This window comes from Oncorhynchus mykiss, chromosome 8 (assembly GCF_057628025.1).
Source record: "Oncorhynchus mykiss isolate SJ-2025 chromosome 8, ASM5762802v1, whole genome shotgun sequence".
In the NCBI taxonomy this organism is placed as follows: Eukaryota; Metazoa; Chordata; class Actinopteri; order Salmoniformes; family Salmonidae; genus Oncorhynchus; species Oncorhynchus mykiss.
In genome coordinates, this window is record NC_143029.1 from 92964742 (window position 1) to 92978812 (window position 14071).

Genomic DNA, 14071 nt, shown 5'->3' on the forward strand with positions numbered 1-14071 from the left:
TCAGTCAGGCAGGAGACCACTTCCTGTTGTAGATGAATGTTTGCTTCAAACAGCATCTTGCTTCAATCAGTTTATTCCAGTTCAGAATACTAATTATTACCTGTATTTTAACAGCAACAGTTCCAACCTAGACTAGTTTTCAACAATAATTTCTACAGTGAGATGTACAGTAGGCCTGATCATTTTTAGTCTTAGTGTGTACTGTTACTAAGGGTTGCACTATCAGTAGCTAGCTTGCTTTGGCTAACGTTAGCTATTAGCTATGTACAAGGCCAGGGGATTGTTTGAAAGAGAAACTCACATCTACTACTATGAGAGATAGTACTCCCTTATTTCTGCTGATCATCACCTGTTATAAAATTACAACAATCCCTTTCTAGTTGACTGACTGGTCCACAGTCGAATCCCTGTTTCCTGAAGCCCTGTTTCCCGAATCCCTGTTTCCCGAATCCCTGTTTCCCGAATCCCTGTTTCCCGAATCCCTGTTTCCCGAAGCCCTGTTTCCCGAAGCCCTGTTTCCCGAAGCCCTGTTTCCCGAAGCCCTGTTTCCTGAAGTCCTGTTTCCCGAAGCCCTGTTTCCCGAAGCCCTGATTCCTGAAGCCCTGTTTCGCAAATCCCTGTTTCCCGAAGCCCTGTTTCCTGAAGCATGCTGCCCTGTCCTCAAAGACCTCTGGGTTTACCATCATACTGTGGATGTTTGGTCAGGACGTGTCGTTTTATTCATTTGTTTGTTATGCATTACTAAGCACTTCCACACACAAAACACATTGTGGGCGCTCCTCGTCATAAGTTTGTATGAAAGAGAGAGAGAAACTCATCGCTGTATTTGCGTTTCAGTCAGAACTTGTGGCTAGTTTGAGTCCATTTGATGACCGCGGTGAGTGACGGCGAGTGGGAATGACTAGTCCGTAACGGACAGCACGTCATCTGTTGCCTGGACAACAGCGCTGCGTCGTGGGGGTCACCGAGTGATCTTCAACAAAACGGCAGAAAAAAGGATCCGGTAACCGGGAAGCACACGGGCATCTCCCTGCCACCCTGGCGCCCTGCCACCCTGTCACCCTGGCGCCCTGCCACCCTGTCACCCTGCCACCCTGTCACCCTGCCACCCTGGCGCCCTGTCACCCTGGCAAACTGAGCAGAGTCCGCAGATGCACTTGGCCAAATCAATTCCAGTAATTTAACGAAACAATTATAAATGTACACTGACCATTAACAGGTCCGACACCAATACTTTAAGAAATGCTGCCCGAGATACACTGATCTCTGTTCAAAAGACAATATTACATTGGCACGCAGTTTTAGTAGCAGCTCCTTGTGTGAATACCATTGGCAAGGAGTTTTAGTAGCAGCTACATGTGTGAATACCATTGGCAAGGAGTTTTAGTAGCAGCTCCATGTGTGAATACCATTGGCAAGGAGTTTTAGTAGCAGCTACATGTGTGAATACCATTGGCAAGGAGTTTTAGTAGCAGCTACATGTGTGAATACCATTGGCAAGGAGTTTTAGTAGCAGCTACATGTGTGAATACCATTGGCAAGGAGTTTTAGTAGCAGCTATATGTGTGAATACCATTGGCAAGGAGTTTTAGTTGCAGCTACATGTGTGAATACCATTGGCAAGGAGTTTTCAGGTTTTCAGGTGTCAGGTTGTAACGTGGTGATCATATGTCTCTGTGTCAGGTTGTAACGTGGTGATCATATGTCTCTGTGTCAGGTTGTAACGTGGTGATCATATGTCTCTGTGTCAGGTTGTAACGTGGTGATCATATGTCTCTGTGTCAGGTTGTAACGTGGTGATCATATGTCTCTGTGTCAGGTTGTAACGTGGTGATCATATGTCTCTGTGTCAGGTTGTAACGTGGTGATCATATGTCTGTGTGTGTCAGGTTGTAACGTGGTGATTATATGTCTCTGTGTCAGGTTGTAACGTGGTGATCATATGTCTCTGTGTCAGGTTGTAACTTGGTGATCATATGTCTCTGTGTCAGGTTGTAACGTGGTGATCTCCAGTAGGAAGTTGGAGAGGCTGGAGGCTGCAGCTGAAGAGCTGAGACAGAGTATCCCTGAGTCTAGTCCTGCATCTGTCACCCCTATAGTCTGTAACATACGCAACGAGGAGGAGGTAGGTCAACATAGCATCCTGTAACTTCCACATGGAGGAAGGGGTACACACACCAACCCCATGGTGTATCAAAGGAAACCTCTTCTGTGTGCGTGGCTGTAGGTGAAGTCTCTGGTGGGGTCAGTGTTGCAGCAGTATGGTCGGATAGACTACCTGGTAAATAACGGTGGAGGTCAGTTCAGCAGCCCAGCAGAACACACCTCATCTAAGGGGTGGAAGGCTGTCATAGACACCAACCTCACAGGAACCTTCCACTGCTGCAAGGAAGGTAGGAGTGTGTGTGTGGTGTGTGTGTGTGTGTGTGCGTGTGTGTGTGTGTGTGTGTGTGTGTGTGTGTGTGTGTGTGTGTGTGTGTGTGTGTGTGTGTGTGTGTGTGTAACATGGTGTGTGTTTTCCTAGTGTATGCTGCATGGATGAAGGAGAACGGAGGAGTGATCGTCAACATCATCGCTGATATGTGGAAGGGCTTCCCAGGCATGGCGTGAGTCTACAACACTGCCTACCTACCTACCTTCCTACTACCAACTATACACACTACCTACCTACCTACCTACCTACCAACTCTACACACAACCTACCTACCTACCTACTACCAACTCTACACACTACCTACCTACCTACCAACTCTACACACAACCTACCTACCTACCTACTACCAACTCTACACACTACCTACCTACCTACCAACTCTACACACAACCTACCTACCTACCTACTACCAATTCGACACACTACCTACCTACCTACCTACCTACCTACCTACCTACCTACCTACCTACCTACCTACTACCAACTCTACACACTACCTATCTACCTACCTACTACCAACTCTACACACTACCTACCTACCTACCTACCTACCTACCAACTCTACACACAACCTACCTACCTACCTACTACCAACTCTACACACTACCTACCTACCTACCTACCTACCTACCTACCTACCTACCTACCTACCTACCTACCTACCTACCTACCTACTACCAACTCTACACACTACCTACTTACCTACCTACCTACCTACCTACCTTCCTACTACCAACTCTACACACTACCTACCTACCTACCTACCTACCTACCTTCCTACAACCAACTCTACACACAACCTACCTACTTACCTACTACCAATTCGACACACTACCTACCTACCTACCTACCTACAACCAACTCTACACACAACCTACCTACCTACCTACTACCAACTCTACACACTACCTACCTACCTACCTACCTACCTACCTACCTACCTACCTACCTACCTACCTACCTACCTACCTACCTACTACCAACTCTACACACTACCTACCTACCTACCTACCTACCTACCTACCTACCTACCTACCTACCTACCTACCTACCTACCTACCAACTCTACACACAACCTACCTACCTACCTACCACCAACTCTACACACTAACTACCTACCTACCTACCTACCTACTACCACCTCTACACCCTACCTACCTACCTACCTTACTGAGGGGACCTCACGCTGACGTCTGGGTTGTCTCTGGCCAGTCATACCGGAGCAGCGCGGGCCGCTGTAGACAACCTAACTAAGACTCTGGCCATCGAATGGGCCGTGTCTGGAGTCAGAGTCAACGCCATAGCACCGGTACGTACGTGTTCACAGTTTGCCTGATTTGTAATTGCGCTAAGATGTGACAATATGACTGACCTGTAGACTTGTGTTTGCTCCCCAAGCTCTCAAAGCGTTATCTTAAGCTCAGTGGGCTAACCCAGTCTTATGGTACCTAGCCACAGAAGCCCCCGGGTTTCAAGCCAGTCACTCTGTCACCTCTTCCAGGGTACCATCATCTCCAAGACAGCCGTTGAGAACTATAAGGAGTTTGGACCAACACTGTTTAAGATGTCTATTCCCTTCAGCCCTGCTAAAAGACTGGGAGTCCCAGAGGAGGTACACACATAATTTACACAGCACAGATTTACACATCAGCACAGTGCTTCAGACCGCTTTGAGACTGACGGTCTCTCCCCCCCTCTCTCTGTGTGTACTGACAGTCTCTCTCTCCCTCTCTCTCTGTGTGTGTTCTGAAAGTCTCTCTCTCTCTCCCTCTCTCTCTGTGTGTGTTCTGACGGTCTCTCTCCCTCTCTCTCTCTGTGTGTGTTCTGACGGTCTCTCCCTCTCTCTCTCTCTCTGTGTGTTCAGCACAGTGCTTCAGACCGCTTTGAGACTGACGGTCTCTCCCTCCCTCTCTCTGTGTGTCCTGACGGTCTCTCCCTCCCTCTCTGTGTGTGTCCTGACAGTCTCTCCCTCCCTCTCTCTCTGTGTGTGTACTGACGGTCTCTCCCTCCCTCTCTCTGTGTGTGTTCTGACGGTCTCTCCCGCCCTCTCTCTGTGTGTGTTCTGACGGTCTCTCCCTCCCTCTCTCTGTGTGTTCTGACGGTCTCTCCCTCCCTCTCTCTGTGTGTTCTGACGGTCTCTCCCTCCCTCTCTCTGTGTGTTCTGACGGTCTCTCCCTCCCTCTCTCTGTGTGTTCTGACGGTCTCTCCCTCCCTCTCTCTGTGTGTTCTGACGGTCTCTCCCTCCCTCTCTCTGTGTGTTCTGACGGTCTCTCCCTCCCTCTCTCTGTGTGTTCTGACAGTCTCTCTCTCCCCCTCCCTCTCTCTGTGTGTTCTGACGGTCTCTCTCTCCCCCTCCCTCTCTCTGTGTGTTCTGACGGTCTCTCTCTCCCCCTCCCTCTCTCTGTGTGTTCTGACGGTCTCTCTCTCCCTCTCCCTCTCTCTGTGTGTGTTCTGACGGTCTCTCCCTCCCTCTCTCTGTGTGTTCTGACAGTCTCTCTCTCCCCCTCCCTCTCTCTGTGTTCTGACGGTCTCTCTCTCCCTCTCCCTCTCTCTGTGTGTTCTGACGGTCTCTCTCTCCCTCTCCCTCTCTCTGTGTGTGTTCTAAAGGTCTCTCCCTCCCTCTCTCTGTGTGTGTTCTGACAGTCTCTCCCTCCCTCTCTCTGTGTGTGTTCTGACAGTCTCTCCCTCCCTCTCTCTGTGTGTGTTCTGACGGTCTCTCCCTCCCTCTCTCTGTGTGTGTTCTGACGGTCTCTCCCTCCCTCTCTCTGTGTGTGTTCTGACGGTCTCTCCCTCCCTCTCTCTCTCTGTGTGTTCTGACTGTCTCTCCCTCTCTCTCTGTGTGTCCTACGGTCTCTCCCTCTCTCTGTGTGTCCTGACGGTCTCTCTCCCTCCCTCTCTCTCTGTGTGTCCTGACGGTCTCTCTCCCTCCCTCTCTCTCTGTGTGTCCTGACGGTCTCTCTCCCTCCCTCTCTCTCTGTGTGTCCTGACGGTCTCTCTCCCTCCCTCTCTCTCTGTGTGTTCTGACGGTCTCTCTCTCTGTGTGTTCTGACGGTCTCTCTCTCTCTCTGTGTGTTCTGACGGTCTCTCTCTCTCTCTGTGTTCTGACGGTCTCTCCGTCCCTCTCTCTCTGTGTGTACTGACACTCTCTCTCCCTCCCTCTCTCTCTCTCTGTTCTGACGGTCTCTCCCTCTCCCTCTCTCTGTATGTGTTCTGACGATCTCTCCCTCTCCCTCTCTCTGTGTGTGTTCTGACGGTCTCTCCCTCCCTCTCTCTGTGTGTGTTCTGACGGTCTCTCCCTCCCTCTCTCTCTCTGTGTGTTTTGACTCTCTCCCTCTCTCTCTGTGTGTCCTACGGTCTCTCCCTCTCTCTGTGTGTCCTGACGGTCTCTCTCCCTCCCTCTCTCTCTGTGTGTCCTGACGGTCTCTCTCCCTCCCTTTCTCTCTGTGTGTCCTGACGGTCTCTCTCCCTCCCTCTCTCTCTGTGTGTCCTGATGGTCTCTCTCCCTCCCTCTCTCTCTCTCTCTCTCTGTGTTCTGACGGTCTCTCTCTCTCTCTGTGTGTTCTGACGGTCTCTCCCTCCCTCTCTCTGTGTGTACTGACAGTCTCTCTCTCCCTCCCTCTCTCTCTCTCTGTTCTGACGGTCTCTCCCTCTCCCTCTCTCTGTATGTGTTCTGACGATCTCTCCCTCTCTCTGTGTGTGTTCTGACGGTCTCTCCCTCCCTCTCTCTGTGTGTGTTCTGACGGTCTCTCCCTCCCTCTCTCTGTGTGTGTTCTGACGGTCTCTCCCTCGCTCTCTCTCTGTGTGTACTGACGGTCTCTCCCTCTCTCTCTGTGTGTCCTGACGGTCTCTCTCCCTCCCCCTCGCTCTCTCTGTGTGTCCTGACGGTCCCTCCCTCTCTCTCTCTGTGTGTACTGACGGTCTCTCCCTCTCCCTCTCTCGCTGTGTGTACTGACGGTCTCTCTCCCTCCCTCTCTCTCTCTCTGTGTGTACTGACGGTCTCTCCCTCTCCCTCTCTCTCTGTGTGTCCTGACAGTCTCTCTCCCTCCCTCTCTCTCTCTCTCTGTGTATTGACGGTCTCCCTCCCTCTCTCTCTGTGTGTGTTCTGACGGTCTCTCCCTTTCCCTCTCTCTCTGTGTGTCCTGACGGTCTCTCTTCCTCCCTCTCTCTCTCCCTCGCTCTGTGTGTACTGACGGTCTCTCCCTCTCCCTCTCTCTCTGTGTGTACTGACGGTCTCTCTCCCTTCCTCTCTCTCTGTGTGTGTCCTGACGGTCTCTCTCCCTCCCTCTCTCTCTCTGTGTGTACTGACGGTCTCTCCCTCTCCCTCTCTCTGTGTGTACTGATGGTCTCTCCCTCTCTCTCTGTGTGCACTAACGGTCTCTTTCCCTCCCTCTCTCTCTCTGTGTGTCCTGCCGGTCTCTCTCCCTCCCTCTCTCTCTTTCTGTGTGTACTGACGGTCTCTCCCTCTCCTTCTCTCTCTGTGTGTCCTGACGGTCTCTCTCCCTCCCTCTCTCTCTCTCTGTGTGTACTGATGGTCTCTCCCTCTCTCTCTGTGTGTACTAACGGTCTCTCCCTCTCCCTCTGTGTGTACTGACGGTCTCTCCCTCCCTCTCTCTCTGTGTGTCCTGACGGTCTCTCTCCCTCCCTCTCTCTCTGTGTGTCCTGACAGTCTCTCTCCCTCCCTCTCTCTCTGTGTGTCCTGACGGTCTCTCTCCCTCCCTCTCTCTCTCTCTCTGTGTTCTGACGGTCTCTCTCTCTCTCTGTGTGTTCTGACGGTCTCTCCCTCTCTCTCTGTGTGTACTGACGGTCTCTCTCTCCCTCCCTCTCTCTCTCTGTGTTCTGACGGTCTCTCCCTCTCCCTCTCTCTGTGTGTGTTCTGACGGTCTCTCCCTCCCTCTCTCTGTGTGTGTTCTGACGGTCTCTCCCTCGCTCTCTCTCTGTGTGTACTGACAGTCTCTCCCTCTCTCTCTGTGTGTGTTCTGACGGTCTCTCCCTCCCTCTCGCCCTGTGTGTCCTGACGGTCTCTCTCCCTCCCTCTCTCTCTTTCTGTGTGTACTGATGGTCTCTCCCTCTCTCTCTGTGTGTCCTGACGGTCTCTCTCCCTCCCTCTCTCTCTGTGTGTCCTGACGGTCTCTCTCCCTCCCTCTCTCTCTGTGTGTCCTGACGGTCTCTCTCCCTCCCTCTCTCTCTGTGTGTCCTGACGGTCTCTCTCCCTCCCTCTCTCTCTGTGTGTTCTGACGGTCTCTCTCTCTGTGTGTTCTGACGGTCTCTCTCTCTCTCTGTGTGTTCTGACGGTCTCTCTCTCTCTCTGTGTTCTGACGGTCTCTCCGTCCCTCTCTCTCTGTGTGTACTGACACTCTCTCTCCCTCCCTCTCTCTCTCTCTGTTCTGACGGTCTCTCCCTCTCCCTCTCTCTGTATGTGTTCTGACGATCTCTCCCTCTCCCTCTCTCTGTGTGTGTTCTGACGGTCTCTCCCTCCCTCTCTCTGTGTGTGTTCTGACGGTCTCTCCCTCCCTCTCTCTGTGTGCGTTCTGACGGTCTCTCCCTCCCTCTCTCTCTCTGTGTTTTGACTCTCTCCCTCTCTCTCTGTGTGTCCTACGGTCTCTCCCTCTCTCTGTGTGTCCTGACGGTCTCTCTCCCTCCCTCTCTCTCTGTGTGTCCTGACGGTCTCTCTCCCTCCCTTTCTCTCTGTGTGTCCTGACGGTCTCTCTCCCTCCCTCTCTCTCTGTGTGTCCTGACGGTCTCTCTCCCTCCCTCTCTCTCTCTCTCTTCTGACGGTCTCTCTCTCTCTCTGTGTGTTCTGACGGTCTCTCCCTCCCTCTCTCTCTGTGTGTACTGACAGTCTCTCTCTCCCTCCCTCTCTCTCTCTCTGTTCTGACGGTCTCTCCCTCTCCCTCTCTCTGTATGTGTTCTGACGATCTCTCCCTCTCCCTCTCTCTGTGTGTGTTCTGACGGTCTCTCCCTCCCTCTCTCTGTGTGTGTTCTGACGGTCTCTCCCTCCCTCTCTCTGTGTGTGTTCTGACGGTCTCTCCCTCGCTCTCTCTCTGTGTGTACTGACGGTCTCTCCCTCTCTCTCTGTGTGTGTTCTGACGGTCTCTCCCTCCCTCTCGCTCTGTGTGTCCTGACGGTCTCTCTCCCTCCCTCTCTCTCTTTCTGTGTGTACTGATGGTCTCTACCTCTCTCTCTGTGTGTCCTGACGGTCTCTCTCCCTCCCCCTCTCTCTCTCTGTGTGTCCTGACGGTCCCTCCCTCTCTCTCTCTGTGTGTACTGACGGTCTCTCCCTCTCCCTCTCTCGCTGTGTGTACTGACGGTCTCTCTCCCTCCCTCTCTCTCTCTCTGTGTGTACTGACGGTCTCTCCCTCTCCCTCTCTCTCTGTGTGTCCTGACGGTCTCTCTCCCTCCCTCTCTCTCTCTCTCTCTCTCTCTGTGTATTGACGGTCTCCCTCCCTCTCTCTCTGTGTGTGTTCTGACGGTCTCTCCCTTTCCCTCTCTCTCTGTGTGTCCTGACGGTCTCTCTTCCTCCCTCTCTCTCTCCCTCGCTCTGTGTGTACTGACGGTCTCTCCCTCTCACTCTCTCTCTGTGTGTACTGACGGTCTCTCTCCCTTCCTCTCTCTCTGTGTGTGTCCTGACTGTCTCTCTCCCTTCCTCTCTCTCTGTGTGTGTCCTGACGGTCTCTCTCCCTTCCTCTCTCTCTGTGTGTGTCCTGACGGTCTCTCTCCCTCCCTCTCTCTCTCTGTGTGTACTGACGATCTCTCCCTCTCCCTCTCTCTCTGTGTGTACTGACGGTCTCTCCCTCTCCCTCTCTCTGTGTGTACTGATGGTCTCTCCCTCTCTCTCTGTGTGCACTAACGGTCTCTTTCCCTCCCTCTCTCTCTCTGTGTGTCCTGCCGGTCTCTCTCCCTCCCTCTCTCTCTTTCTGTGTGTACTGACGGTCTCTCCCTCTCCTTCTCTCTCTGTGTGTCCTGACGGTCTCTCTCCCTCTCTCTCTCTCTCTCTCTCTGTACTGACGGTCTCTCCCTCCCTCTCTCTCTGTGTGTACTGACGGTCTCTCCCTCTCTCTCTCTGTGTGTCCTGACGGTCTCTCTCCCTCCCTCTCTCTCTGTGTGTTCTGACGGTCTCTCTCTCTGTGTGTTCTGACGGTCTCTCTCTCTCTCTGTGTGTTCTGACGGTCTCTCTCTCTCTCTGTGTTCTGACGGTCTCTCCGTCCCTCTCTCTCTGTGTGTACTGACACTCTCCCTCCCTCTCTCTCTCTCTGTTCTGACGGTCTCTCCCTCTCCCTCTCTCTGTATGTGTTCTGACGATCTCTCTCCCTCCCTCTCTCTGTGTGTGTTCTGACGGTCTCTCCCTCCCTCTCTCTGTGTGTGTTCTGACGGTCTCTCCCTCCCTCTCTCTGTGTGTGTTCTGACGGTCTCTCCCTCCCTCTCTCTCTCTGTGTGTTTTGACTCTCTCCCTCTCTCTCTGTGTGTCCTACGGTCTCTCCCTCTCTCTGTGTGTCCTGACGGTCTCTCTCCCTCCCTCTCTCTCTGTGTGTCCTGACGGTCTCTCTCCCTCCCTTTCTCTCTGTGTGTCCTGACGGTCTCTCTCCCTCCCTCTCTCTCTGTGTGTCCTGACGGTCTCTCTCCCTCCCTCTCTCTCTCTCTCTCTTCTGACGGTCTCTCTCTCTCTCTGTGTGTTCTGACGGTCTCTCTGTGTGTACTGACAGTCTCTCTCTCCCTCCCTCTCTCTCTCTCTGTTCTGACGGTCTCTCCCTCTCCCTCTCTCTGTATGTGTTCTGACGATCTCTCCCTCTCCCTCTGTCTGTGTGTGTTCTGACGGTCTCTCCCTCCCTCTCTCTGTGTGTGTTCTGACGGTCTCTCCCTCCCTCTCTCTGTGTGTGTTCTGACGGTCTCTCCCTCGCTCTCTCTCTGTGTGTACTGACGGTCTCTCCCTCTCTCTCTGTGTGTGTTCTGACGGTCTCTCCCTCCCTCTCGCTCTGTGTGTCCTGACGGTCTCTCTCCCTCCCTCTCTCTCTTTCTGTGTGTACTGATGGTCTCTCCCTCTCTCTCTGTGTCCTGACGGTCTCTCTCCCTCCCCCTCTCTCTCTCTGTGTGTCCTGACGGTCACTCCCTCTCTCTCTCTGTGTGTACTGACGGTCTCTCCCTCTCCCTCTCTCGCTGTGTGTACTGACGGTCTCTCTCCCTCCCTCTCTCTCTCTCTGTGTGTACTGACGGTCTCTCCCTCTCCCTCTCTCTCTGTGTGTCCTGACGGTCTCTCTCCCTCCCTCTCTCTCTCTCTCTCTCTGTGTATTGACGGTCTCCCTCCCTCTCTCTCTGTGTGTGTTCTGACGGTCTCTCCCTTTCCCTCTCTCTCTGTGTGTCCTGACGGTCTCTCTTCCTCCCTCTCTCTCTCCCTCGCTCTGTGTGTACTGACGGTCTCTCCCTCTCCCTCTCTCTCTGTGTGTACTGACGGTCTCTCTCCCTTCCTCTCTCTCTGTGTGTGTCCTGACTGTCTCTCTCCCTTCCTCTCTCTCTGTGTGTGTCCTGACGGTCTCTCTCCCTTCCTCTCTCTCTGTGTGTGTCCTGACGGTCTCTCTCCCTCCCTCTCTCTCTCTGTGTGTACTGACGATCTCTCCCTCTCCCTCTCTCTCTGTGTGTACTGACGGTCTCTCCCTCTCTCTCTCTCTGTGTGTACTGATGGTCTCTCCCTCTCTCTCTGTGTGCACTAACGGTCTCTTTCCCTCCCTCTCTCTCTCTGTGTGTCCTGCCGGTCTCTCTCCCTCCCTCTCTCTCTTTCTGTGTGTACTGACGGTCTCTCCCTCTCCTTCTCTCTCTGTGTGTCCTGACGGTCTCTCTCCCTCCCTCTCTCTCTCTCTCTGTGTACTGATGGTCTCTCCCTCTCTCTCTGTGTGTACTAACGGTCTCTCCCTCTCCCTCTGTGTGTACTGACGGTCTCTCCCTCCCTCTCTCTCTGTGTGTCCTGACGGTCTCTCTCCCTCCCTCTCTCTCTGTGTGTCCTGACGGTCTCTCTCCCTCCCTCTCTCTCTGTGTGTTCTGACGGTCTCTCTCCCTCCCTCTCTCTCTCTCTCTGTGTTCTGACGGTCTCTCTCTCTCTCTGTGTGTTCTGACGGTCTCTCCCTCTCTCTCTGTGTGTACTGACGGTCTCTCTCTCCCTCCCTCTCTCTCTCTGTGTTCTGACGGTCTCTCCCTCTCCCTCTCTCTGTGTGTGTTCTGACGGTCTCTCCCTCCCTCTCCCTGTGTGTGTTCTGACGGTCTCTCCCTCGCTCTCTCTCTGTGTGTACTGACAGTCTCTCCCTCTCTCTCTGTGTGTGTTCTGACGGTCTCTCCCTCCCTCTCGCTCTGTGTGTCCTGACGGTCTCTCTCCCTCCCTCTCTCTCTTTCTGTGTGTACTGATGGTCTCTCCCTCTCTCTCTGTGTGTCCTGACGGTCTCTCTCCCTCCCCCTCTCTCTCTCTGTGTGTCCTGACGGTCCCTCCCTCTCTCTCTCTGTGTGTCCTGACGGTCCCTCCCTCTCTCTCTCTGTGTGTACTGACGGTCTCTCCCTCTCCCTCTCTCGCTGTGTGTACTGACGGTCTCTCTCCCTCCCTCTCTCTCTCTCTGTGTGTACTGACGGTCTCTCCCTCTCCCTCTCTCTCTGTGTGTCCTGACGGTCTCTCTCCCTCCCTCTCTCTCTCTCTCTGTGTATTGACGGTCTCCCTCCCTCTCTCTCTTTATGTGTTCTGACGGTCTCTCCCTTTCCCTCTCTCTCTGTGTGTCCTGACGGTCTCTCTTCCTCCCTCTCTCTCTCCCTCGCTCTGTGTGTACTGATGGTCTCTCCCTCTCCCTCTCTCTCTGTGTGTACTGACGGTCTCTCTCCCTTCCTCTCTCTCTGTGTGTGTCCTGACGGTCTCTCTCCCTCCCCCTCTCTCTCTGTGTGTACTGACGGTCTCTCCCTCTCCCTCTATCTGTGTGCACTAACGGTCTCTTTCCCTCCCTCTCTCTCTCTGTGTGTCCTGACGGTCTCTCTCCCTCCCTCTCTCTCTTTCTGTGTGTACTGACGGTCTCTCTCCCTCCCTCTCTCTCTCTCTGTGTGTACTGACGGTCTCTCCCTCTCCCTCTCTCTCTGTGTGTCCTGACGGTCTCTCTCCCTCCCTCTCTCTCTTTCTGTGTGTACTGATGGTCTCTCCCTCTCTCTCTGTGTCCTGACGGTCTCTCTCCCTCCCCCTCTCTCTCTCTGTGTGTCCTGACGGTCCCTCCCTCTCTCTCTCTGTGTGTACTGACGGTCTCTCCCTCTCCCTCTCTCGCTGTGTGTACTGACGGTCTCTCTCCCTCCCTCTCTCTCTCTCTGTGTGTACTGACGGTCTCTCCCTCTCCCTCTCTCTCTGTGTGTCCTGACGGTCTCTCTCCCTCCCTCTCTCTCTCTCTCTCTCTGTGTATTGACGGTCTCCCTCCCTCTCTCTCTGTGTGTGTTCTGACGGTCTCTCCCTTTCCCTCTCTCTCTGTGTGTCCTGACGGTCTCTCTTCCTCCCTCTCTCTCTCCCTCGCTCTGTGTGTACTGACGGTCTCTCCCTCTCCCTCTCTCTCTGTGTGTACTGACGGTCTCTCTCCCTTCCTCTCTCTCTGTGTGTGTCCTGACTGTCTCTCTCCCTTCCTCTCTCTCTGTGTGTGTCCTGACGGTCTCTCTCCCTTCCTCTCTCTCTGTGTGTGTCCTGACGGTCTCTCTCCCTCCCTCTCTCTCTCTGTGTGTACTGACGATCTCTCCCTCTCCCTCTCTCTCTGTGTGTACTGACGGTCTCTCCCTCTCTCTCTCTCTGTGTGTACTGATGGTCTCTCCCTCTCTCTCTGTGTGCACTAACGGTCTCTTTCCCTCCCTCTCTCTCTCTGTGTGTCCTGCCGGTCTCTCTCCCTCCCTCTCTCTCTTTCTGTGTGTACTGACGGTCTCTCCCTCTCCTTCTCTCTCTGTGTGTCCTGACGGTCTCTCTCCCTCCCTCTCTCTCTCTCTCTGTGTACTGATGGTCTCTCCCTCTCTCTCTGTGTGTACTAACGGTCTCTCCCTCTCCCTCTGTGTGTACTGACGGTCTCTCCCTCCCTCTCTCTCTGTGTGTCCTGACGGTCTCTCTCCCTCCCTCTCTCTCTGTGTGTCCTGACGGTCTCTCTCCCTCCCTCTCTCTCTGTGTGTTCTGACGGTCTCTCTCCCTCCCTCTCTCTCTCTCTCTGTGTTCTGACGGTCTCTCTCTCTCTCTGTGTGTTCTGACGGTCTCTCCCTCTCTCTCTGTGTGTACTGACGGTCTCTCTCTCCCTCCCTCTCTCTCTCTGTGTTCTGACGGTCTCTCCCTCTCCCTCTCTCTGTGTGTGTTCTGACGGTCTCTCCCTCCCTCTCCCTGTGTGTGTTCTGACGGTCTCTCCCTCGCTCTCTCTCTGTGTGTACTGACAGTCTCTCCCTCTCTCTCTGTGTGTGTTCTGACGGTCTCTCCCTCCCTCTCGCTCTGTGTGTCCTGACGGTCTCTCTCCCTCCCTCTCTCTCTTTCTGTGTGTAATGATGGTCTCTCCCTCTCTCTCTGTGTGTCCTGACGGTCTCTCTCCCTCCCCCTCTCTCTCTCTGTGTGTCCTGACGGTCCCTCCCTCTCTCTCTCTGTGTGTCCTGACGGTCCCTCCCTCTCTCTCT

The 14071-nt window shown here is 53.7% G+C and overlaps 1 protein-coding gene across 1 annotated transcript in view; it reads left to right on the forward strand.

Annotated features, from left to right (window-relative positions):
* The window catches only part of pecr (peroxisomal trans-2-enoyl-CoA reductase), a 30006-nt gene that overhangs the window by 1485 nt on the left and 14450 nt on the right, over positions 1-14071 (forward strand). Inside the window, exons 2-6 of the mRNA XM_090183013.1 lie at positions 1992-2125; positions 2228-2393; positions 2525-2606; positions 3647-3743; positions 3936-4046. Of these exons, the coding sequence (XP_090039139.1) occupies positions 1992-2125; positions 2228-2393; positions 2525-2606; positions 3647-3743; positions 3936-4046 (590 nt within the window). The remainder of the gene's footprint in view (positions 1-1991; positions 2126-2227; positions 2394-2524; positions 2607-3646; positions 3744-3935; positions 4047-14071) is intronic.